This window comes from Ricinus communis, chromosome 8 (assembly GCF_019578655.1).
Source record: "Ricinus communis isolate WT05 ecotype wild-type chromosome 8, ASM1957865v1, whole genome shotgun sequence".
In the NCBI taxonomy this organism is placed as follows: Eukaryota; Viridiplantae; Streptophyta; class Magnoliopsida; order Malpighiales; family Euphorbiaceae; genus Ricinus; species Ricinus communis.
In genome coordinates, this window is record NC_063263.1 from 3,644,304 (window position 1) to 3,668,890 (window position 24,587).

At 33.2% G+C, this 24,587-nt stretch overlaps 2 protein-coding genes across 3 annotated transcripts; one reads left to right on the forward strand and one right to left on the reverse strand.

Moving 5' to 3' along the window:
- Positions 1-2,139: 2,139 nt before the first annotated feature.
- Positions 2,140-11,123, forward strand: LOC8283673 (probable ubiquitin-conjugating enzyme E2 23). Of its 2 annotated transcripts, XM_015720578.3 has the most exons (9): positions 2,140-2,397; positions 3,081-5,147; positions 5,477-5,620; positions 6,103-6,600; positions 6,958-7,027; positions 7,108-7,247; positions 7,456-7,767; positions 10,386-10,686; positions 10,907-11,123. In XM_015720578.3, the coding sequence occupies exons 2-8, from the start codon at positions 3,081-3,083 to the stop codon at positions 10,635-10,637; spliced, it is 3,483 nt and encodes a 1,160-aa protein (XP_015576064.1). In that variant the 5' UTR covers positions 2,140-2,397; the 3' UTR covers positions 10,638-10,686; positions 10,907-11,123. The 2 variants fall into 2 exon arrangements, with proteins under 2 accessions (XP_015576064.1, XP_015576062.1); XM_015720576.3 differs by having other exon boundaries at positions 10,386-11,123.
- A 2,886-nt stretch (positions 11,124-14,009) lies between these two features.
- On the reverse strand, positions 14,010-15,148 carry LOC8283674. Its single transcript, XM_002521232.4, has 2 exons — positions 14,582-15,148; positions 14,010-14,312 (listed from the first exon to the last, which is right to left on the reverse strand). The coding sequence occupies exons 1-2, from the start codon at positions 14,993-14,995 to the stop codon at positions 14,256-14,258; spliced, it is 471 nt and encodes a 156-aa protein (XP_002521278.2). The 5' UTR covers positions 14,996-15,148; the 3' UTR covers positions 14,010-14,255.
- Positions 15,149-24,587: the final 9,439 nt, after the last annotated feature.

A 24,587-nucleotide genomic window follows, 5' to 3' on the forward strand; every position in this document is an offset into this window, starting at 1 on the left:
ATATGTAAACTAATAAGTTACTTTTCTAATTAAACTTTTAATGTTTTTTATATAAATATAATTAATATATTAGTCAATAACAAATTTTTTAACATTATATTATATGTTATCAATTGTAATATTCATTGAGTCGCTCTTATATATCTTCAATTTAGTATTAGTCAAAATTTATTTAAATAAGCTTTTTTAATTTAAATCTTAGAAATTAAAAGTATTTTTCATTAGAATGATAGCAATAGTTGCACAAAACGTGGATAGATGACTAATATATAAAAATTTCAATATGTAGGAAGGGGTTTTTGTATGACCTACTTTTTACACATAAACATTAATCCCGATGTGTAATTTTTATAATTTCTTTAAATTATTAGGTTTTATTTAAATTATTATATTAGTACATAAATTAATATTATTAATAATTTCTATATTTATTTTATAAACTAAAATATTAACTAATAAATCATTTTTCTAATAGATAATAATTTTAATCCTAGAAAATAGAACTTTAATTATATTTAAATGTAATATTAATTAATAAATTAGTTTATTAATTAAATAATAATCTTTAATTCTACAAAATAATATGTCAATTATATTTATAGTATTAATTTTGTATATTAATATATCAATTAGTAAATACTCTTAAAATATTTGTTCAATAAAAATTTTTAATATTAGAAATTTTATTAACAAAGACACCTAATAATATTTTAAACTGTTATTATTTTCTAAAACGTAACAAATAATTATAAAATATTAAAAAATTTACTAATTTTGATATAAATTTTTTTATAATAATATTTATCAACAAATTTATAACGAATAAATAAATGATTTGACTGATGTAAACCAAGTTACTACTATTAAAAGCCACATGCACTCTTAACTTATTTCTTATTTTTTTAAATATAAACATTTTAAATACTTTTAAAAACAATCTATTCACTAAAATTAGAATTATTTATTGTTTTCATTGCCAATATATATACATTGTACACTTAAGTTCGGAAATGATTATTGAAAAAGAAAAGCAGCTACAATTTTATGCTAAAAAATCTCCTTTTTGAGGCTTACAAAACTGGGTTATAACAAAACTCAAAGAGGATACCTATCTTGTTTCTATGATAAAATATGGTGCAAAAGGATACATATCTTTGCTTGTACCCAAAATCTTTCCACTCTCCTATGCTTCAAGAAACCACATACATACACACCTTGTCCTTGTTCTTTGTTTGGAGGGAAATGCAATCTAGGCATTTATACTTCTAAACTTATATCAAATTCGTATGTTAAATTAGGTGGATAAACACTAACATTTATTCCATTATAATGCATCATAATCTTTAGTTTATAGATATTCAATATATAACCATCTTTTATTTACGAGAGAAAAATATATATTAAATTTTATCATTTCGTATAATATCTTTTCTTTTAAAAGTTTAAAATAAAAATGTTGCTTAAAATAAAATCAGGAATTGAAATACAAGAAATTCAATTTCTTATAAAAGTACTTAAAATATAATAAAAGTAATAATTTTATTTTAATTTAATAAATTTCAAACTTTGACACTCATTCCAAATACTTAAATTAAAAATAAAAATTTATAATATAAAAATTATAAATTATAAGTTAATTAAATCTCTCGTAAGCTATTCTGACATCGACTAATAATAGTATAATAGTATATTAGAGAAGTCCATTTATTGTCAATTTCAAACTAAATAAAACTTAGATAATTAACTTCTACATTCCTGGGCTAGTGCATAAATTTAATATAAATTTATAAACTTTTATACTTTTATATTTACTTATTACAAATATAAAATATCTGTTGAAACTTATTTGTTATAATATAGTCATAAATGTTATAAATATATTATAATTTTTGTTATAAGTATCTTATTTTTTAATGAATAAATAAATAATTTAATTTATATGTATTAACTTTATTTAGATGTCATAAAACTCGTTTAGGCTCCATTAAACTCGAATAAGTATATTCAGCTCCAATATGGTTGGATACTAAACGAATCAAATTCAAATTAGTGAAAACTCGGCTTGAATTGGTTTTACTACAACCCTATAAATAATAAGTGACATATAATAAAGCGAACCGAATTACAAATCTGCCCTTGAGACACTGCTTCCAGATTCCAGCTCTCTTGTCTCTCTGCGTCTCTTTGTCTCTGTATGTATATATATTTCAATTTTGCAATAATCAAAAGATTTCTTTCTTGGCGATCAGTATTACAAACAGCAATTACATTAACCTTTTTATTCATTTTCAAAAATAAAATAAAGTTACTTATTTTATATATACATAAGCAAAAGCAGAACGACCCTCTATTAGCTCTCTCGTATCCCAGAAATCATATTCGATTTCAATAACAGAGGTAATATCTTTTTTTCTTGGATCCTATTATCCATGACCATCTTTTTGTATCTCCCAAAGCTCTCTGTTTTTCTTTTGTTTTGTAATTTTCTTAATATTTAATTGTACTTTGCTGTAGCTAAGTTATAATTTTGCAAACGTTTCTGCGTTTATTTTGGAGGTTTTGTTTTACTATATAGAGGATTTGAGCTGATTTTTTATTGTAAATTTGGAGTTTCTTTAGTTTTTTTCCTTTTAATCTCTTGATTTTTCGGTTATATATATATATATATATATATATATATATATATATATATATATAGATTCTTTTCATTTCTATGATTATGATTATTGGAACTTGTAGTGGTTTTTTAAGTGTTTTTTGGTGTTCCATAGTTTGGGCATGGTTTAGATAATGAGCTTCTGTTCTGTGTTAATGTTAATGTATTTTCATTTTTGTTGATTGTCACATTGTTCTTGTAATTGGTTGTAGTTCTGGAATTTGGATTTAAATTGAGCTTGAAGATAACTATGAATAAGTTGAGTGTATAGGTATTGTAGTAGCATCTGACTTGAATTAGGTTTTCTAAGGAACCAACTACCTACAAATTGTTGGCTTGTATTTTGGAGTTTATATTCTAAGAAACTTGTCTTGTTGATAAATGTGTGAGTAATTATTTGTGTATTTCCTGTGCATGCTTTCAGATGGGAAGTGAACAAAATGAGACTATTCCCAAAGTTGACGAGTCTATTGCTAGAATTGATGAAAAAAATGCCTTGAACCAAAGTGGTTCAACGACAAGTGGGTTGGCTTGTGACTTGAATCCAGATAGTGAAAGCAATGTGATTAGTAAACCAGATGAGCTTGTTTTGAACTTGCGTAATGTGCCGTATATTTATAGACAAGACATTGTGAGACATAAAAAGAGTGGGGCCATCGGGATAGTGAATGAAGTTGCTGGTGATTCGGATTCAGATAGCAGCAATACTGATGATGACGATGACGATGACGATGATGATGACGACGATGACAATGATGAACATGTGGATGATGAGGATGATGAAGATGAAGGAAGTGGTGGTGATGTCAATGCCGATGCAGACAGGAGTAAGGGCAGTGGTATTGATAAGAATGAAACTCTTCAGGCTGACCAGGTCCGAGTACTTTGGATGGATGACACAGAATCAATCCAGCATGTTAATGATGTTAAAGTTGTTGATAGGGGATTCTTACATGGAGATTACGTTGCTTCTGCATCAGATCCAACTGGGCAAGTGGGTGTAGTTCTAGATGTCAATATTTCTGTTGATTTGTTAGCTCCTGATGGTTCTATCATACAGGATGTATCTTCCAGAGACTTGAAGCGAGTGAGGGAGTTTTCTATCGGTGATTATGTGGTTCTTGGTCCCTGGTTGGGTAGAGTTGATGATGTTTTAGATAATGTGACCGTGCTAATCGATGATGGTCCTGCATGCAAAGTGGTGGGGGCTGAGCCACTACGTCTCAAGCCAATTTCTAAGAGTATCTTTGATGGAGATGAGCATTTTCCTTACTATCCTGGACAGCGCGTAAGGGCGAGCTCGTCATCAGTTTTTAAGAGTTCACGATGGGTACCAGGCTTCCGGAAAGCTACTCGATTGGAAGGTACTGTTACTAATGTTACAGCTGGATCAGTATTCATCTATTGGATAGCATCTGCTGGCTATGGGCCTGATTCTTCAACTGCCCCTGCTGAGGAGCAGAGTCCAAAGAACTTGAAACTGTTGTCATGTTTTTCACATGCAAATTGGCAAGTTGGTGATTGGTGTCTTCTCCCATCCACTATCAAACAATCATCCTCCATCACCTTGGACAAAGGTTTATCAAAATTAGTACTTCATGATTCCAACAAAAGCAACTTAGATGCTAGCCAAGTGGGAAATGAATGTGATTCAGAAGAGGCTGTGGTAGATGAATCAGAAGAGAATAATGAAACCATGGATATTGATCCAGTGGTTGTGCCACATAAAAATGATGGAAATACTAGAAATAATGTTTCACCCGAATCTAGCTCTTGTGGTAGTTCAATATCAGTTTCAAAGGATCCTGTTCATGAAACTTGGCCTCTTCATCGTAAAAAGATACGCAAAGTCGTGATTAGGAAAGATAAGAAGGCTCGAAACAAAGAGGAGTATTTTGAAAGAGCTCTTCTGATTGTCAACACTAGGACAAGAGTTGATGTGGCATGGCAGGATGGAATTATTGGAAGTGGACTGGAATCTACAATGCTGATCCCAATTGACAGTCCTGGTGATCATGAATTTGTTGCTGAGCAGTATGTGGTGGAGAAGGCCTCGGATGATGTTGATAATGCTTCTGAAGCTAGACGTGTTGGGGTTGTGAAAAGTGTTAATGCAAAAGAGAAAACTGCTAGTGTGAGGTGGTTAAAGCAAGTTGCCAGGGCAGAAGATCCTCGTGAATTTGACAAAGAGGAAATTGTAAGTGTGTATGAGCTGGAGGGACATCCTGATTATGACTATTCCTATGGGGATATAGTTGTTCGATTATCCCCAGTTTCTGCTCCTGCACAAGCAATATCTGATGGGGAGAAAAAGTTGAAAATTGAACCGAATGAGACTATAAACGTGAAAAACCGCTCAGAAATAAAGAAGCAGGACTTAACCGATGATGAAACTTGTATAAACTTCTCAGATCTCTCTTGGGTTGGAAATATAACTGGTCTTAGGAATGGTGATATTGAAGTCACATGGGCAGATGGAATGGTTTCAACAGTATGTTAAAACTTCTTTTTAGTTGTCTTTGTATGTTCTGTCTTCAATCCAATAACTTCACTTTTTCTCTCTTTTTAAATTTTTTTTTTTTATGTTCATTTTCATTAAAGTGGTTGGGATAAAATAATGGTGTGCCTTCTTCTAGAAAAACTTGTTTTGAGGGGCTGGGATGTTGATGGAGAAACACTTGGGACCTGGTAAATGTCTAGGACAAAGAATAACGCTACTGCATATAACTTGCATATTTCTTTTTTGAGAATCATATAACTTGTTTGATACTGTGCTATATGTGCAAAGTTCTGATTTGCAGTTGTATGGTTTGTTGTTAGGTTGGACCTCAAGCTATCTTTGTTGTTGGCCGAGATGATGATGATGATGACTCGATTGCAGCTGGGAGTGAAGTAAGTGATGATGCAGCTAGTTGGGAAACTGTTAATGATGATGAGATGGATGACCTAGAGAATAATCAAGAGGTTTGGTTCTATTTGAAAATGTAGCATGGCTAGTTCTTAAATTCGCAATGAGTAAAATGTTGTTTAGTGGAAGGTAATGGCAGATTCTGTTGTTTTCATGATGGTATAAAGCACATAGAATGTGCTTGGCAGGACAAGATTCAGAAAATATGCCCCTTGAGATGAGACTGCCTGCATTTTATAAACTGACATATGCTCTTTGCAAATGTTCATATTGTTGAGGGGATAGCGTTCATTCATTTAGTATTTTATTTTATTGCCTTGATAAATTCATTGTATGGGGAGTATAATTTCTTTCTCCTAACATTGGGGTAAAACTATCAATTATCATTTCCTTTCAGTAGTGACATTGTTAGTATGGTGTGGATAAATTGCAGAATGATTTGATAGAGTATGCCTGACTCATCATCAAAATATGTGATAGCAATAAGTTATACATTCATTTTTATCTGTGTTAATGAAGCGAGTCTGTATGTATTTAGGAAGCTGGGCTGCAACATCCCAGCTATTTGAACTCCGAGACAGAAGAGAATGTGGAGAGTAATAATTATGCAAGGAATCCAGCACTTTCTCTTCCTTTAGCTGCTCTTGAATTTGTTACAAGGTTGGCCTCTGGGATATTCTCACGGGGACGAAAAAATGTAGATCCAGAATTTTCTGACTCCATAGTTGAAGATGAACATCAGACTCAGGGAATTATACATATCTCCGGGGAAAGGGATTCTGGTGATGAGTCTAGCTCTCAACAATCTAACATCATTGATAATGGCAGTGTGCAAAGTACTCATGGAAAAGGAGAGGGACATGCTGTTACAAACGTTGAGGTGCCAGTATCATCAAATGCAGCAGAAGATTTATGCAATTTGAGGACAGAGAAATTAGATGCTCCGGCACGTTTTGATGATGATACTTGCAATTTCAAACGTTTTGATATAACTAAAGAACCTTTGGACCATTATTTTCTTGGTTCAAATGGACAGGTATGCAATAACTGTTGTATTAGATATTGCATGCTGCTGCTACAATTTAATATTGTTTGTTCTTCTAAACATACCAGTCCTAACTAGCAAATTGTTATTGAAATAATAATAAACTCCTTAATTCATTTTAATGCAAGTACTCTTCAAATATGCTAAGAAATATCATGATGGGATTATGACTAAAGATTCCTCTCTCTCTCTCTCTCTCTCTCTCTCTCTCTCTGCATGCTCAATTATTTTGCTTTATTTCTAACTATTCATTTTGTCAGCATGGATCACCTTAGTGATCAGGAACTGTGAATGCTCAAAATATGCCCCATTATGTTTTTGAACTTTTGTTATTGTTTGAACTTGCAGATTAACAATGGAAGGAAGTGGCTCAAGAAGGTTCAGCAAGACTGGAACATTCTTCAGAACAATTTGCCTGGTAAGAATTTTTGAGCTTACTATGTGGTTCATTTCAGTATGCAATAAATACTTTGGCATTAAAATTTGAAAGTTTAACAGATGGGATCTATGTACGAGTTTATGAAGATCGAATGGATCTCTTAAGGGCAGTAATTGTTGGGGCATATGGAACGCCTTACCAAGATGGACTCTTCTTTTTTGATTTTCACCTTCCGCCAGAGTACCCTGATGTTCCACCGGTGAGACATACGTAATCGGATGACCATCTTGTAAACATATTTGAAGCCATTATTGTCATTTTAAATGGTTTTGATGCATTGTTAACGATTCTGTTCAGCATGATTCCCTCTTTGAATTTCACAGAAAAGAGTTGGTAATAATTCGTTTGTCACATGAAAAGAATTGTTAATGATTGTCTGCTTTCTGCTTTGGTCTATTATTCTGCAGTCTGCATATTATCATTCTGGTGGTTGGCGAATAAATCCAAATTTATACGAGGAGGGCAAGGTGTGCCTGAGCCTTTTAAATACCTGGACCGGTAGAGGCAATGAAGTTTGGGATCCAACATCTTCTAGCATCCTTCAAGTTCTAGTTTCACTACAGGGGTTAGTGCTTAATTCTAAGCCGTATTTTAATGAAGCTGGATATGATAAGCAGGTCGGGACAGCTGAGGGAGAGAAGAATTCATTGTCATACAATGAAAATACATTCTTACTAAATTGCAAGACGATGATGTATCTTATACGGAAGACCCCCAAGGTAATATATTAAATTTCATTTATATGTTTCCTTATCAGCTTTGTTTATCTCCTTTGTCTTCCTGGTGAAAGTATTTGACTTGTTTTGATATGATTGACCTAAAGAATAACATTGCAGTGGTAGTATATATAGTTGTGTTTCTAGCTACAACAACATGATAAATACACAAATAACAAATTATAGATAAAAACATGGTTATTATCTCTTATCTTCTTATACCCCCATCAAGTCGATGGAGCAGCTCGAAGACAAAGCAAAGGACGAAGGAAAAGAAATTGCTGTGATGGCAACGATTTTGGTGAGCATATCTGCAATTTGATCTTTGGAGGTCAAGAATCGAATATTAAACTCCTTGCTGGCCACCAGTTCCCTTATGAAATGATAGTGAAGTTCTATGTGCTTAGTTCTTGCATGAAACACGGGATTTGTAGATAAATATATAGCACCAAGATTGTTACACCAAATATTAATAGGCATAGGAATAGATAAACTAATCTCTTCGAGTAGTGATTTTAACCAAAGTGCCTCAAAAGCTGCATTAGCAAGAGCTTTATATTCTCCTTCTGTTGAGGACCTAGTGATTGTGGGTTGCTTTTTGGCAGCCCATGTAACCAGATTATTACACAAGAAAATACCATATCCACTCGCCAAGCGCTATCGTTTGGAAAACCTCCCCAATCACTATCAGCAGAACAATGAAGATTAAGATTTGGAGAACATACCAGTGATAAACCATGAGATATTGTGTTTTTAAGGTAACAGAGTAACCATTTGACGGCTTTCCTGCGTATATCTGTTGGGCAGTACATGAACTGATATAGTTTATTTACTGAGAAGTTAATGCCAGGCCATGCACTACATATTGCAGAGCCCCAACTGTCTGCTTGTTATATCACCATTGGTAAGGCTCAACCCATTGTCTTCTGATAAGGACAGTATACTTGCCATCGGTGTCAATTGTGGTTTTGATGCTTCGATCTTAGTACGATCCAGTATTTTCTAATATACTGGCTCTTTCTAAACCACTCATTGTTGGCTGGATTTGGTATGTAAATAGGAGGATTAGTATTGGTTTGTGTTTCTTTGGGTGGACGTGGTGTAGATCCATTAAAAAGATGCATTGGATTTTGGTAATTAAGATGAGAATTAATTGAGTTTTCCATGCAAGGTAGTTTGTAAATTTGAATTTGATAGAAAATGAATGAGCAGCGGTTGTAGAGGCGGTAATGGTGTTTGAAACAGCAGTGGGAGTTTGAGAAATAGTGGTGGAAGAAGAAGAAGAAGAAGAAGAAGAAGAAGAAGAAGAAGATTATGAGAAGGTTTCAGTAGTCATAGGCTCCGATACCATGAAAGTATGTGACTTGTATTGATGTGATTGATGTAAAGAATGACATTACAGAGGTAGTATATATAGTTGTATATCTAGCTACAACAACATGATAAAATACACAAATAAGAAATCATAGATAAAAACAGTAGTTATTATCTCTTATCTTCTTATAACTGGTAATCACCATATTAGTCTTTTGGGCATGCCTTATTACCACCTTTGTGTCCGTTTTTATATCGCGGTATTGGTGCATTCTGTGGTTCATTGGTTGATATAAGCTGGTACCTCTCCTGTTTAAAGTTTATTTCATATTTCTCCCTGTGGATCCTGATTGAGCTAAATGAGTCATCTTAATAATGTTCATTCAATGGTAATTATCATTAGCCTAACCATAAGCCTTGTTGGTTAATACCTAACAAATGTAGTCATGACCCTATATTTTACCCAAGATTGCTTTTTCATCCCGCTCATCGTCATGCATCGGCTTTATATCATTGCTCTTAATATGAATATTTTGGATTGTGTTAATGGTTGGTCAGCATGTTTGGAAATGTCAGTTAGCATACTCCTGCTGCCGATATCTTCTGGCATTAATATGAATTATTTTATATATATATATTTATATCTAAATGTAGTTTTCCTAAACAAAATATTGATGCATTTCGTTGCATTTTTTGCTTTTGCACCTTTCATCCACCCATTTAGTAAGCTCTCTTGAAAATTCAATCCCATTCTAATTTCAATGGCTAATTGGGCTACTGCTAAATTGCACCTTCTGGGAATGAATTGCATACTCCTTTTAACTGTCTTGATCTTGAACTATAGAAGGCTATGCATGCTAAATAATAATGATGTTGTTTTTTGATAATTTCATGTCAGGATTTATGTTCTATGCAAAATGGCATTTTTATTAGTTTATATGGTGGTGCCTTTCATAAACATATTTCCGAAGTTGCTTGAAGAACAATTTATTTCTTAAATATGTAAATGTTTGGCCTGTTTCGATATTTGTTTGCTTATAATGGGTGTTCTTTTTAGCCTGTTTCGATATTTATTTGCTTATAATGGGTGTTTTTTGGCACTAAGATATGATTAGTTTGCTAGTAATTAGGAAATATTTTGTATTCTAATTTGGCTTATAAGCTTAACCAGAGTTATATTCCTACTTTTGATTTGGAATATTTATTTTTTTCATAAAATTGCACGACTCTAATTTACCATTCTGTGATTCCCTTTCCACATGTTAACTATGCTAATTAGTCGAATGCTCCCATGTTAATATATGTAGGATTTTGAAGAACTTGTCAAAGAACATTTCAGCAGACGTGGGTACTACATTCTTAAGGCCTGTGATGCATATATGAAAGGCAGTTTAATTGGGTCTCTTGCAAAAGATGCCTCTGTAAACAATAGTGATAATACCAATTTGACTTCAGTTGGTTTCAAGCTGATGCTAGCTAAGATTGTGCCAAAGCTATACTTGGCTTTGAATGAACTTGGAGCTAATTGTCATGATTTTCAGCATCTGCTAGAGTCATGAAAACTGGATTCTGATAAGTGCGTCTTCCGACATACTTCGAACCAACAAGGTCAGTCAGTTTTGATACGTTGCCTTTACTTCCAACTCACAGATACCTGTAAATGTAAAGGCTCTCTGTTCTTTCAGACCGTCTCCTTTATATGACTTGGGATGAGTAACGTACATGTCGCGGCTTTGCTTAATGCCTCGGTTAATTTTAGGATCTGGGTTTCTTGGATAATTTACTTGTTCTCCTCCTTTTTTTATAAGATTATTTTGTCATCTAACAGACATACTGGGATGTCCTTCATCTTCTTCTTTCCTTCGGGAATTTGGCTGCATTGACAAATTTCTTTTTGTACTTACTCTGGGATCTGGAAGATGGGAAGGATTTTGGATTGACTGTTCATGTTGCCATTTGATTGGGAACTCATAGTTCTTCAAATTTCTCACATCTTGTTGTAATTCACAAACATTGAAATGATATAAAAGTGTGTTTGAAAAGCAGTTCAGATTGTTTGATTCAGCAACATTAGCTTGTAATTTCCTTTTTGTTGATTCATTTGAATGAATACTGAATGAAGGTGGTATGGTCGAATCAATGAACATATATCTCTAGTCAAGGAAAATTCAAATCAGAATCAGAATGGTTTGCAATGCCATATAGAATATTGTATCACTACTATCAATCTTGCATTGATTTCACAGAAGAATATAAAAATAAATAATTTGGAGTTTAAGCTGATTTCATTTTTGAGTATTTTATTTTAGAGGAAATTATATCATGTACCCATTTTCTCATATCATTTATTTTTACACGTGAGCTTTTGAAAGTTTATATTTTTACTGAATATTTTTTTTTTAACACTTTTTATTTATATTTATGTATTATCAACGGATCACCAAATTAGGAGTTTTATAATTTGTTTTAATCAAGAGGTTTTATAAATTTAGTTATGGAGATACGTGTTTGTCTTTTTTTGTTGCTCAATATAATAATAATAATAATAATTAATAATATAGTAATAATAATAATAATTCCTTCAAAGAAATAAACGTAAGAATAATAATATAAAAATAAAGTAATATTTCTCTAATTTAAACAGTTTATCATACAATAATTAAATCTCTTTTAGAAAAAAATTATGTACAATATTACTATATTCTTATTCATTATTGCTAATTTAGTTTAGTATGTCTATTACTTGTATTTTATTATACATTTGATATGTGTTTTTAATAAAATAATAATAGTATAGACTAAAAATTGAATAAAATAAATATAAAAAATTATTAATTATTAATTATTAGATATATGTCTCTAATAAAAAAAAATATTTTTATATTAGTTATAGTTTAAATATTAAGATATATTATAAGTATATACTAAATATATAACGAATTATTAGGTATGAGTTATTTCAGGTCTTATAATCCTTTTATTGTCATTGTTTGTTCTCCATTTTGATTTTTAAAATCATCTTTTACATATTATATTATATTATATTATATATATATATATATAGAGAGAGAGAAAATATCTATTTTTCTTCATCACAATAAATATTTAGAAAAAAAGAGATATGTAAACTTTGATGCAAAAGATATTTAATAGAAATAGCTTTTATATTTAATTTTATGACTTGGTTTCATGAATTAAAACTTGTGTTACTAAATAATTTTTATAGTTAGTTTATATCTATTATGAGTGGTTAAAATTATTTATTAAAATCTATAGTACTTGTGCAACAAATATATAAGTTTTTAATGAATTAAAAAATGGTAGTAGATACTCTTTATATACTAATGATATAATTGACATATACTATATACTGTTAAGTTTATAAACCTATTTGAATTTAAGTTGAATATATTTGTAATATATTTTAATGATACCATTTGTATACTCAAGATAAACTTGATATAGAGTCTCCATTCTTAGGCGCTCTATTTTAATTTTGATTTAATTCGACATTATTTCTATAGAGTTTGAAAGTTGCTATTCTTTAATATATGAATGCTCATTACATCAAAGTTTACATATTTTATATTTTCTTTCCAATATCCATTGTGATGAAGGATAATAATAGGTATTATTTCCATATCGATATATAAAAAAATATAAAAAATAATTTTAAAATCTGAATGAAAAAAATTCAGTAAGAATTAGAATATTATATACATGAAATAAACTTGTTATATACTTAATATATACTATCTACTGTATATATTAAAAATTATTTATATTTATATTCTTTCAGAAAATAATTTCTTCTATATAATATATAATTAATATATTCCTTTTATATACTTATATTCATATAATAATTAATATACAAAAGATTACAAGATATATACAAAATACATATAATATAAACACAATTTTTAATGAAGTCATATACTTAAGAAATCATATAATAAAATCGTTTTTAAGAATTTTTAGCTAAGTAGGTATCATTTTCTCTTAGACATATTTTAAGATATAGATTTTATTTGATTGAATTTGTTATGAATGATATTTATATATTTTTAGAAACTTTATTGCTTCAATCAATTTCCCTCTTGTCCTTTCTGTAATCATTCCCATAAAGCACCATGGAAATTCAAATCAGATGAAATGCAATAGCATATGTGCATGTGTAATGCAGAAAGTACAAGAGAACAAAAGTTTTAACAAATTAAATCTAGAGAAAGAAAGAACAGATCATTTTTGTAAATTTGACATACAAAATCATCCATTCAGTTGCAAAATATTGTGAACACAAGCAGACACAATATAAAACAGTAAACAATGCTCATAACATGAGACACCTGCATATTTTACAGCATTTAAGTATCATAACAGACTTAAGAATCACTTCTGAAGGAGGAATGTAAGAAACAGTACTATCTATGACTTATTGTGAGCCAAGCAAGATTCAAACGAGGAAATGCAGCATCCAACCCTATACACAACCTTGAAGATAAGGATGATCTTTCCTGAAGACTTCATTATCTTCAGAATGTGAAAATTGGCACTTCATTGACAACATCACATACATAACAGGCAGTAATCAAATGCACTGCTCCATAGATATTAACAATCAAAGATCATTGCATCAAATTTGGGTTTGTTTTTTCTAATGAGAATCCATCAACCGAATCAAAACATACCAGTGATTGCGGTACTTCTCCAATGTTTTATGAGACTCTCATCGTCCCAAAGAAATAACTCATCAAACCATCTAATTTAACTCTAGCAAACAACAATTTACTTGTTATCATGCGGAGGATATGCGAGTCAAAATCATCAAGTCAAAGTATCATAAAATAATCCTCAAAATAGCACGCTGAGACTAGCTAACAAGCCAATTTCATTGACTATAAGGAAAGCCAATCTAATATGTTCATGACTGGATGATGCACACGTGAAATGCAAAGCAACTATTATAAGATGTAGTTCATTTGTCTCAATAGGAAAACAGAGGAAAACATAAGGTTACGTGGTTATGCTTTTTCTCTAAAGAACATTGTTACAATTGCTTTGGTTCGGATAATCATAAAACCCAATTAAACTTTCATCAGTCTACAGGATTTTAAGTTCATTAACTCCACAAAAATCACGCCTCTCATTCTTCTTCTTCTTTGTTTTTCTCTTCTCTAGTCCTTGGACCAGACCCAAGTCAAAATCCCTTTCTTCCAATCCAATTTCATATCCTGTCCACATTCATTCACAATGAGTACTAATACCTTGAAAGTGATCACAAAGTTGGAAATTGACAAACTTTGTAATCAATTCACTACCAAAGATTAACATAAAAAGCCTAAACCCAGGTCCAACATTCTATGCTTTATTATCACAAACATTTGTAATTGCTCCTGCAACTAAAAACCATAAAACAATATCCATCCACCAATGCACATCACATTTTAACCATATATTAATTCCGTTCAAAACTATAACATGAAAAGAGAATGAATCATACACTATTCTTGATAATCCTCCTTCTAGCCAAAAACCTAGCAATCGGAGGCGTAAGACCGATAGTAATAGGCACACGTATTGGAAACAAGGCCTTGTTACAAAGCACAGCAAGAGCAAGGGCTCCACCAGTAGAAGCAGCAAGCTCAGCCGTCCGATTCCTTTCCTTCTGTTCAATCACAAATCCATCTTCTGATTTAATTTCTTGATCTTGGGTAGGTGTCGAATTTGGGTTATCGGAGGTCTTGGTTGTTGAGAGTCCAGGGAGATGCCATTTGTCGAAAAGTGACTCGACATCAACATTGTTCTTGATTGCAATGTAAAGACTTGTTATTGAAGCTGCTGAGACTGAGAAGTGAACTCCTAATGCTACTTTTCCGTATTTCTTTAAGAGTTCTCTGAATCTACCTCCGGCCATTTTTGAGCTTTTTTCTTTTCCCAAAAGAAATGGACTTGAGTTTTTAGGGTTTTTGGGGTTTTTCCTTTTCTTTCTGTAGTGAAGACTCTGGAGTGTTGGAGATATTTAAAACGACTGCGTTTGTGTATTCTAGTAGCACCTCTGATTTTGAGTTGTAAGTTGCGCCTTCTGGCTTTTGAATATATAGATGGAATAAAGGCGAATTCGGCCACTGAACTTTTGCATAAAAGGCCAATTAGACCCTTGTGAACTCTTTATATCATTTTAGCCCATAACTTGTCTATTTTGGATCTAATAAACCCTTTATTAGGTAAAAGGTTGATGCACACTCATGATAAGATATAAAATAATATAATGGCTTAATTGTTAAAAAAATTCTGATTTTTTCACTTATTATCACAATCTAGTACATAATTTTTAAATTTTCAATTTCAATACCATAATTTAATATTAATTTCATTTTTAGTCTTTAATAAAATTATTTGTCAAATCTGCTAGTTGACGTGAACTCCGGCAACAACAAGAAAGAACCAAGTCAACATTAGAGTTATTATTTCCTCCCATTACTAAATTTTTAAAATTTAAGTACATACATTTAAATTTTTTTCTTTTCTTAATTCTGTAATTTCATTAATCTTATGTGCTTAAGCGATAATATTTTAATAGTGAGGGTGCTGACTCAATTTCTCCTTTTTATTGTTGTTGTTAGAGTTCACACCATATCAACAAATTTTATTGATAATTTCACCGAAAGTTAAAATTGAAATCAATATTAAGGTTTAATGCTAAAATTAAAAATTTAAATAATATATATGCTAGATTTGATAACAAGTGCAAAGTATAAGATTTTTTGTCAATTAAGCCTAATATAACATTTTGATATTATAATTTCTTATAACTTATTCTTTTAGCTATTTGGGTGGTTATCCTTATTTTAACGGGTTAAGAAAGAAATCTTCAACTAAAATAATTAACCGTAGCGCTACTATATATGAAAATCTGATTATCAAAGATCAATCTTGCATTCTATCTTATTCTTAGTTGTCATTAGTGCCTTCATCATCTTAGTGCTTCTCTTTCACATCGTCTACCATGGTTTAACAGTCCTAAATTTGACTATACTAGAGAAGAATAGAAGTGCAAATGTCACTCATTACCTTTAAAAGCACCAATGTTGATATTTTGGATTGACTTAAATTAGGAAAGATGTTTTTCTCATGTCTTAAGCATTAACTAAAAATTTGCTTTTGTAATGTGATATTGAGTTTTTCTATTTAAGCACTTAATAAAAAATCAGGGTTTACAAGGAGAAGAAAAATGCAAATACTTTGAGTGAAAAGATGCCAAATTCACTTGGTGGTTTGTCAAAGTTATCAATGGATTAAGGGATGAAATAAGTAGATTGAAATATAAGCTTAAGTCCTTCACCAGCTGTTATAGACGTGAGAGATGTAGAGGAGACATTAGCTTATCGGAGTATGAATTGAAGATAATGAAAATATGCCTTATTGAAATTACTACCAAAGTTGGAAAGCTAAGGAAGCATAATAACTAGCGAAAGCTTATGCTTGGAATTTCATGCATGTGCTTGGTTGGAAGGGGTGGAGAATTGATTGCAATATCAAATTATGATTAAATTTAGGCTAAATATATATTCAGACAATTAAAATTTTAGTCATTTAGTCACTTTAACACCTTAATTTTTTTATGTAACTTGATAGACATCTCAATTTATATTCTTTATATGATATTTAAATATTCTTTTATATATGATTTTACCTAACATATTGTGAGCAGCGATTTCGGGCGCACACCTAAATTTCTTTAGTGACTAAGGCATTCCAAGGCTTTTCAACCTAATCGAAAATATACTAACTAGTCATAAAGACTAACACGGAGATGAGAGCGCCACTTGGGTAACTAGGACACTTTTTCTAATGAGTGAAGTTTCTTGATTCCATAAGGAAGCTTACATCATAAATCTAAAGATTGATCTGGAAGCCAACTTCTTTATTTGTGTATGCACAGTCCAAATCAACCATGAACGAGCTGCAATAGGGTTTTCAGGAAATTTTTACATAAAATATCAATAAATAAACCTATACTTACATGTTTAGAATCTTTTTGGGTGTGTAAATTATGTTTAATACTTATTTGTATTGCTTTTTCAGAGTAACGATGTATTGATCCAGTTCGCTGAAAACTTCTACAAGGCCTGTAAGTGGTTTAATGAGCTCCCTTCTTTCGTCCAGACTAGGATTGGTGACACCAAATTTCATCGGTTTGTGGCTACGATTCCATTGGTCACTGTAAGGACAGATCGCACCTCTGTATACACTCTTCTTGAAAAATGGATGGATATTACTCACACCTTCCACACTTTGGTTGGTGAGTTGACCATGTCTCCTCTCTCTTTTACTGCTATCACACGGATTGACTTCACGGGCATCCTTGTGCCTTTTGATGATGTGATTCATGACTAGCTTTCCGATGTCTGAAAGCGTTATATTATAGACTTACTGGGTTTCTTGCCAACGTGCAAGAACACCTGCTGCATTGCTTACTAGAGCATTCCTCTCCATTATAGGGGCATCGTTCCTTAGAATGCTCGAAAGGTGGACCAGATGGCTCGGGCTTCTTAGTATATCTCTTCAGGACCAACTTGTTCAGTGATTTAAGAAACTCACTAAACTTCCATTATCTGGCCTTTCTACAAGATCTAGACAAGGTCTCCTCCTATAATTGGGGATCAATAGCTCTCGCCTATCTATAACATCCGATGGACATCACTATTCGCGGGAGTAAGAGGATTTACGGTTTTTAGCATATCATTATTGAGAGTCTTGCTCTATCTTTTATCTCTACCCCTCCTTTCTTTTGCATTACGACTACAAATTTCTGTTTTGCAGGTCTGGTCTTTAGAGATTGGCCTTTTGGTGGGCTCATAGCCCATCTATACATCACTAGCCTTCCCTCGCTTGAGTCGTTTGGGCTCGAGCAAGAGTGTCTCATTAGAGTGGGTCTAGATTCACGTGCATTGCATGTGGATCAATTTCCTAACCTGGGACATGGTAAATAAAAATTTATTAGTCATACTCGTGATTTATGTATGTAGTTACTTACCTTTTCGATTTATATATTCGAAGTGATTGGCCAGGGGAGCGCCGTCAATTGGGACCCATACATGCTTTATGTTGCTAACCTTGAGCAGAGAAGGATTTTGCTAGTTGGACCTACCTGTTAGGCGTGGTACTTAGGCGAGAGGATTTACGGGTGGGAGCGAGGCCCTAATAGATGCCGAGTTCCCTTGCCTCCACCTCTCTCTATGTTCTAGATAGCGGATCTCACTAGGGAGAAGCTAGCAACATGTTCGGTGGGATATGATGAGCCTGAGGATCTCACCATTTGGACCTAGATGATGGACTACACTTTCCTTATTCCCCAATCGCATGTATGTATATGTCGTTCGATGATGACATCATGGCTCAAGTACCTTTTCTAGTCTACTTTGAATTCTTTAACTTTTATATTCCACTTTCTTTACCTAAATATTTTGTTTGCAGTTCATCCGCCGTGCCCACCGCTGCTCTTGAGTCGACTGAGGGCGATCTGCGATGGTTTAGGCCCTCCCATATCTTGGGTTTCTTCATTAGTGCTAGGCACCTCCTACAGCCACGTCTGATGTGATTTTAGGGAGCGTTACATTCTCCCTAGATACAATAGTCTCATACTAGACTCCATACGGTGTGATGGAGCACCAACTTACCATGGAGCATTGCCTCCCTCCGTTTACTCTGAGTACTTGCACACACATAAGTAACATTCTTCTTTGTGTTTTCACGTCTTCTTTACTAAAAGGTTAGTAACACATAATACAAATAACCATACAAGTTCAGAGAGACCAGTTTAAGCACATCCATAGATTAATTGGTGCTGAGATGAGGCAGTTCTTCGTCCTTGGCGAGGATTGGCAGGTAAAATGATTTATGAAAATGCAAATGTACGCATGTATGTATGTATAAAATGTACTAACTAACCTCCTTTCGGGTTTTCATTGAAGAGACCACGAGAGCTTGCAAGGGTAGGTGGACAATCGACAACATTTGATCAACGCTCAGCAATGTAGGGTCGATACTTTGACACTTAAGCTATCTACCTTGTGGACTTAGAGGATGGACATCGATTCGGACGATGGGATAGAGGATTCAGGAGAGAACCCTGTCTTTTGATTTTTTTATTATTACTTAACTTTTTTTTTTTGCTACTTTCTTATAAAACTTGACTTTTGATTTATAAAATCTTATACTTTCGGCATATGCATTATCATCATTTCTTCTTGATGTTGTCTATTTTGGGTGTACATATGACTAGGGCTAAGAAAATGTCGAAAAGTCCTCCGAAAGGCCGAAAATCGGCCTAATGACATCATACAACTGATTGGTTGTATGATTAGCCGGTTCAGCTCTATAGTTGTAGAGTTCGAGCAAAACACTGATTTGAGTCATATAAATACATATGCATCTCTAAAACACTACCCCATACACGATTTCCTCTTTCGAAAGTCAAAAGACATGTCTCAAAAAAATACCAAAAGCCTACAAACCCTTTTCAATACCCTAACTTGAGAATTTTCATCTTTCATCTTTTAAAGCCATGCAACATGCTAAGCTTGATATTGGTTTCTCCATGTCAATGTCAACTGTTGGTGTTCAAGAGACCATGCCATTAGATTTAATGGGTAAGAGCTGTGCCCCATGATTAAAGAGTTCTCTACTATTCTTAGAGGCCCTATGGATTCCTCTTATCTGATTGGTTTGCCAAAGTTCGATGATCCCTTCCCTAGCAAATTGGTGGAGCTATTTGACATGCCCCAGTTGAAGTTCTTTCCCGTTCTGTTGGCGAGCACATTATTCTTACTTCTCTAATCTCTTGTTGTGAGAAAAAAGAAAAAGAAACACCTGCTTGAATTCAGATGTTGGTCTTTTGTATTTATGCCAAATTTTTACTGATTTCACCTTAGGGAGGGGGGATATTAAGGTTGCTAGTATCCTTGATCAAGTGGAGCATGGAGAAAATCCTATACACATCATTCTGGCTGAAACCATCATTGAGATAGACATGTACAAAATCCATCAATAGTTTGGACAGTTCTTCTCTTACAAGTATACAAAAGGTTAAAATATTAGAGATTAAAGATAAAAATTGGGGTGCCTCCCAAAAGCGCTTCTCTTTGATGTAATGAGTCTTCTTAGCTGGACTCATGGTGAAAAGTAAACGGGCGTGATCGATGACCATCCATTCTTCTTCCAAGCAAATGGCTTCAAGTATCCGCTTAGAGAGATAATCTTCAATTTCCTCTTCCCTACTATCAAGCAAGCTACCAGTATGATGGGCAAAACTCGCTCCTCGTATAATTGCACGTAGTCATGATGCTCTAGGGACTCTTCCAATTTGAAAGCTGAAGTTTCACCAATTGGAAGGATTGATGATTGGGCAATTTCTTCAGGAACGTCGATGGTTTTCTCTAGTCCTTGGCTTGGTTCACTTGCTAGAAAAAACTCGAGCTCCTCCAAGACTTCTTCATTGGATAACTCGTGCTCATCTTCCATCATCGAAGGGACTTGTGAAAAATCCACCAAAGATTCCTCTAACTGCAACTCAACATCATCAACTGTACGTTCTTATTGATAGTCTTTCAGAGGAATCATGTTCGCCTCTTCCTTTTCTGGTTCTATCTCCATGTTCAAAGAGTCATCCTTCACAGAAGCATCATCGTCAAACATAATAGATAACCCAGAAAAATTCTCACCTAAACGCAAAGTGACGGCGCTTAAGTGTTCCTGAGATTCAGTTGCGTTTGATGGAGTTCCCAATTGCTCTTCAGCTAGTAACTTGAAGATTAAGCCTACTTGATGCTCTATGTTCTTAATCGAGGCTTGTTGATCTTCAAGTATCCTCTCTGTTTGTTGGAATCTATCCTCAAGACTTGTAATAAACCTCGTCATCAGCTCCTCTGACACTAACTCTTTACCTTGAGTTGATGGTGCAAGATTAGGCTGCTAAAATTCTGGTGGTTCTTGGCCATCTAAGCTCCATCTAAAGGGTGAATGAATGCTCAACTCTTGATTATAGGTGCTTCCATACGAGTCCTTTGGCCAACTTCCCGTATAATTCACCTGTTCATAGTTATAAGAACAATGAACAACATCACTATATAATGGACAATCATTACTCAAATGTAAACCACAACGAAATTCACAAAAAATTTGAGATGAAAGGATAGGAGTGGAGAGTTGATCGGTAGGCCTACAAAACGATTCCACTCGAGCTTCTAAAGATGCACGGGTATCCCAATTTTTAGCACTCTTTTGGTTCCTGATCCCATTTTTCAGCGTGTCATACAAAGAGTTTAGCATTGAACCTCCTTATCATCCACTATCTGAATCATAAACTTAACTAAATAAATATGTACAAATAAAACAGAAATAAATATAAAAAATGGCTAAATTAACAAATAGCGAATTTCACTCTAGTTTTTAAACATTCCCCGGCAACGGCGCTAAAAACTTGATGTGTGCTACTTGTGTTAGCTACAATCTAAGGCAGTGTACTTATCGATGCAGTCTAGCACTAATGGCGAGTATCAAGGTCGTATTCCTTGAGAAAGTGAAAGCCCAAAGTTACTCCTTTATTCTTTATTATATTAACCTAAAATGAATGATGAATAATTTCAAAACTAACTAGTAGCTATAAGCTAAGTTCTAAGGGAGATGCAGGAGTAATTGATAAATAAAATAACCAAGACAAGAAAGTAAACCCAAAGGGAACCTAAACTAGTTGGCAATCTAACAAAAGATAAAGGATTGGTGAGTCTAATTATGCTACCCGTGGACGAATTCTTAACCAAATTCGGTTTCTCTCTCGAGATAACCGAATTCCTAAACCTAATAACCTAAAGTTGGAATCTCTTCCTAACGATTGATTCTTAAATTAGCATTAAGCTTTAATCTGCCTCTATTAAGCTTTGTTAATTCTTAATTCGGCTAGTTAATTATCCTTATCTCTAAGCGATTATTAACTAGTTCTTGCTATTCAAAATTCCAATTGCCAAATGGACTTCTCAATCATACAAAGCAATCTAAACACACAATTCACAACGTCTTATGAATAATGCATTATTTTATTAATACTGAAAGCAAGAAGAATACAAAACTAACCCAAACAATCAAATAATATAATACTAAGCCAACATAGTAAAGAAATTCCAATGGATTTAATCAATCTAGCTAATCATATTCATTATCAAAATCCACAAGAATTTAATTACAACAATAAGTAAAGGTAGAGAAACCCGATTACACCCTTGGATGAGAGTAAAAAGCCCCAATTTCTCTTGCTCGAATTAAGTCGATTCTTGTTCCTCTTGCTCGATTTGAAAACCAATCAACGAACCTCGCCCAATCTTCAATATTTGAAGGGAATCCGATTGAAACCTTGATCCAAGTCTCCTTTTCCCTTGGTTCCAGCTCAGAAAACCCTTAGAGAGAGAAATATTAGGGTTTGGGACGTTCTCCCCCACTCTCTTCTCTTTCTTTCCTCTCTTCTTTCTCTTAATTAATTCCCTCTGTTGCTGCCAACACGGCCGTCTTTATGCCCGTGTTCCTAACACGGGCTGGTGTTTATGCCTGTGTTACTTTCTGTGGCCGTGCTCCCTAAAAACTTCTTTTTCTTTGATGTTTGATGCACCCAACACGGCCGTGTTGGTGCCCGTGTTGGGAACACGGCCAGTATTGAAACCAACACGGCCATGTTCAGCTTCCTCATGCGCATACTTAGCTTATTTCGACAGCTTTGACGTCCAATTATGCTCTAATTCTTCTATTTATCATTCTTTGACCTCTTTTGGACCTAATGCACATAAACAGGCGCATAGGGTGAGTGTTGGGACCAATTCACAGCCAAATGTCCATAAAATCAATCTTAAAAACCCCATTTAGATGTGTGTATTTTACGCACATCAGTTATATTTTAATAACCAAGCTTGTTAAGATTGATTAACTACTTTTTTTATGGATAAGCCTAATTTAGTGATCCCAAATCTAATATGGCCGAATTTTAACCTAATTAAGCATGACAAAGCCCATTAAGTCTATATGATTTTAGATTAAAGTCCAATTACTATCTTAATTAATCTAATAATCTACAGTTTTCATGCTAGGTCTGATTTTAAGACCTAAGTCTATCTATTCAATTTTAACTAGGCAATCATGTAACATATTTTTAAGCATTCATCACAGATAAAAAAATAAAAATAAAGGGATAGGAAATAAATCTAACTATTACAACCTACCTATAACTAAAAATTGTAAAAAGAACCCTAAAAACCAAGTTACAGCTCAAGAAATTGCCAAAATATGTTGAAAACTCAAAAATCTAGCGAATAATGCACAAAGCTAATCGGCTCTAAAGGCTTGGAGGGATTTCCTTCCGTCTTTCCTCAATTTTCACACCCAGGATCGATTTTTTACATGCACAGGAGAAAAAAAGAATAAGGCTAGAAAATATACAATTAAGAAAAGAGAGGGAATATAATCTAATTGTCTAATTAGTTAAATCAAGTTCAGAACCTTAAGTGCTCTTATTATCATATTCAAAATCCAATAAAATCAGCATGTTCAATAGGAAAGAAATCTTATTCTAATCATGTGGATTACACAAAATAATCATAAAAATATAAAAAGAAAAAGAGATTGAATCAATTAGAAGAAAGATGTTGATGATGCTGATGTAGGAGAACCCTCAGGTTGTCACCATTAGTCGTCGTTCTGTGAATCTCAAGAGATGAGGAAGCTGTTGAATCAAAAAGAGGATGGACATGCAGTTTTTTTCCTTTTTGGGTTTTCAAAAGTTTCTATCGATCTTTTTATGGGTTTCCTAATTTTGGAGTTCTTTCTTAGTGGGCTGCTTAGGGTTTTCTCTCTCTATGTATCGATGTAAATTTTTGTACTCAGCTCTCTTACTTAATCTCTGTAGCTAGATGTGTATTGCTAACCTTAGACCTAGGCCATACTCTTCTATTTATAGAAGTAGGATTAGAAACCCTAGGAGGTGCTGATAATTATTGACTTATTGAAATAAATAGTCTGTAATTATCTCTTCCCATATTAGATTAATATTAAATAAAAAATTATTTTTAATTTCAACAATTATCATCAACAAACATTAGAAAAACCCAATAATTATCATAAATACCTTCTAGAAGCTTATTTTTACTAATATTTGATATTTTAGGTCAAAAATACACGTAAAACAATATAAAAATTCGAGAAAATAGCTAATTAGTCCATGCACAGAACTGATTGGCTCTAAGAATAAAAAAGTTTGAAGATTTTGATAGTTTAGTTCCTAAACTTATAAAAATTGCCATTTTACTCCTCAAACTTTATTTTTTTCTGTTAATTGGGTCTAAATTGATCGTAGAAAGGTGATTTTAAGTTTAATTAATCCTATCCTTCCCTTGAAGTCGCCCTTTCTCAATCTCCGAACTCGAGAAGGACAGTAACTTTCATAATTGGATTTTTCGTAATTCTCT

Bases quoted from the DNA above. Each gene is read 5' to 3' on its own strand.
- LOC8283673 (XM_015720576.3), top strand. From the start codon at position 3,081: ATGGGAAGTGAACAAAATGAGACTATTCCCAAAGTTGACGAGTCTATT. The intron at 5,148-5,476 runs GTATGTTAAAAC...GTTTGTTGTTAG, and splicing joins CAGATGGAATGGTTTCAACA to GTTGGACCTCAAGCTATCTT. The intron at 5,621-6,102 runs GTTTGGTTCTAT...GTATGTATTTAG, and splicing joins ACCTAGAGAATAATCAAGAG to GAAGCTGGGCTGCAACATCC.
- LOC8283674 (XM_002521232.4), bottom strand. From the start codon at position 14,995: ATGGCCGGAGGTAGATTCAGAGAACTCTTAAAGAAATACGGAAAAGTA. The intron at 14,313-14,581 runs GTATGATTCATT...GAATGTGGACAG, and splicing joins GGAGGATTATCAAGAATAGT to GATATGAAATTGGATTGGAA.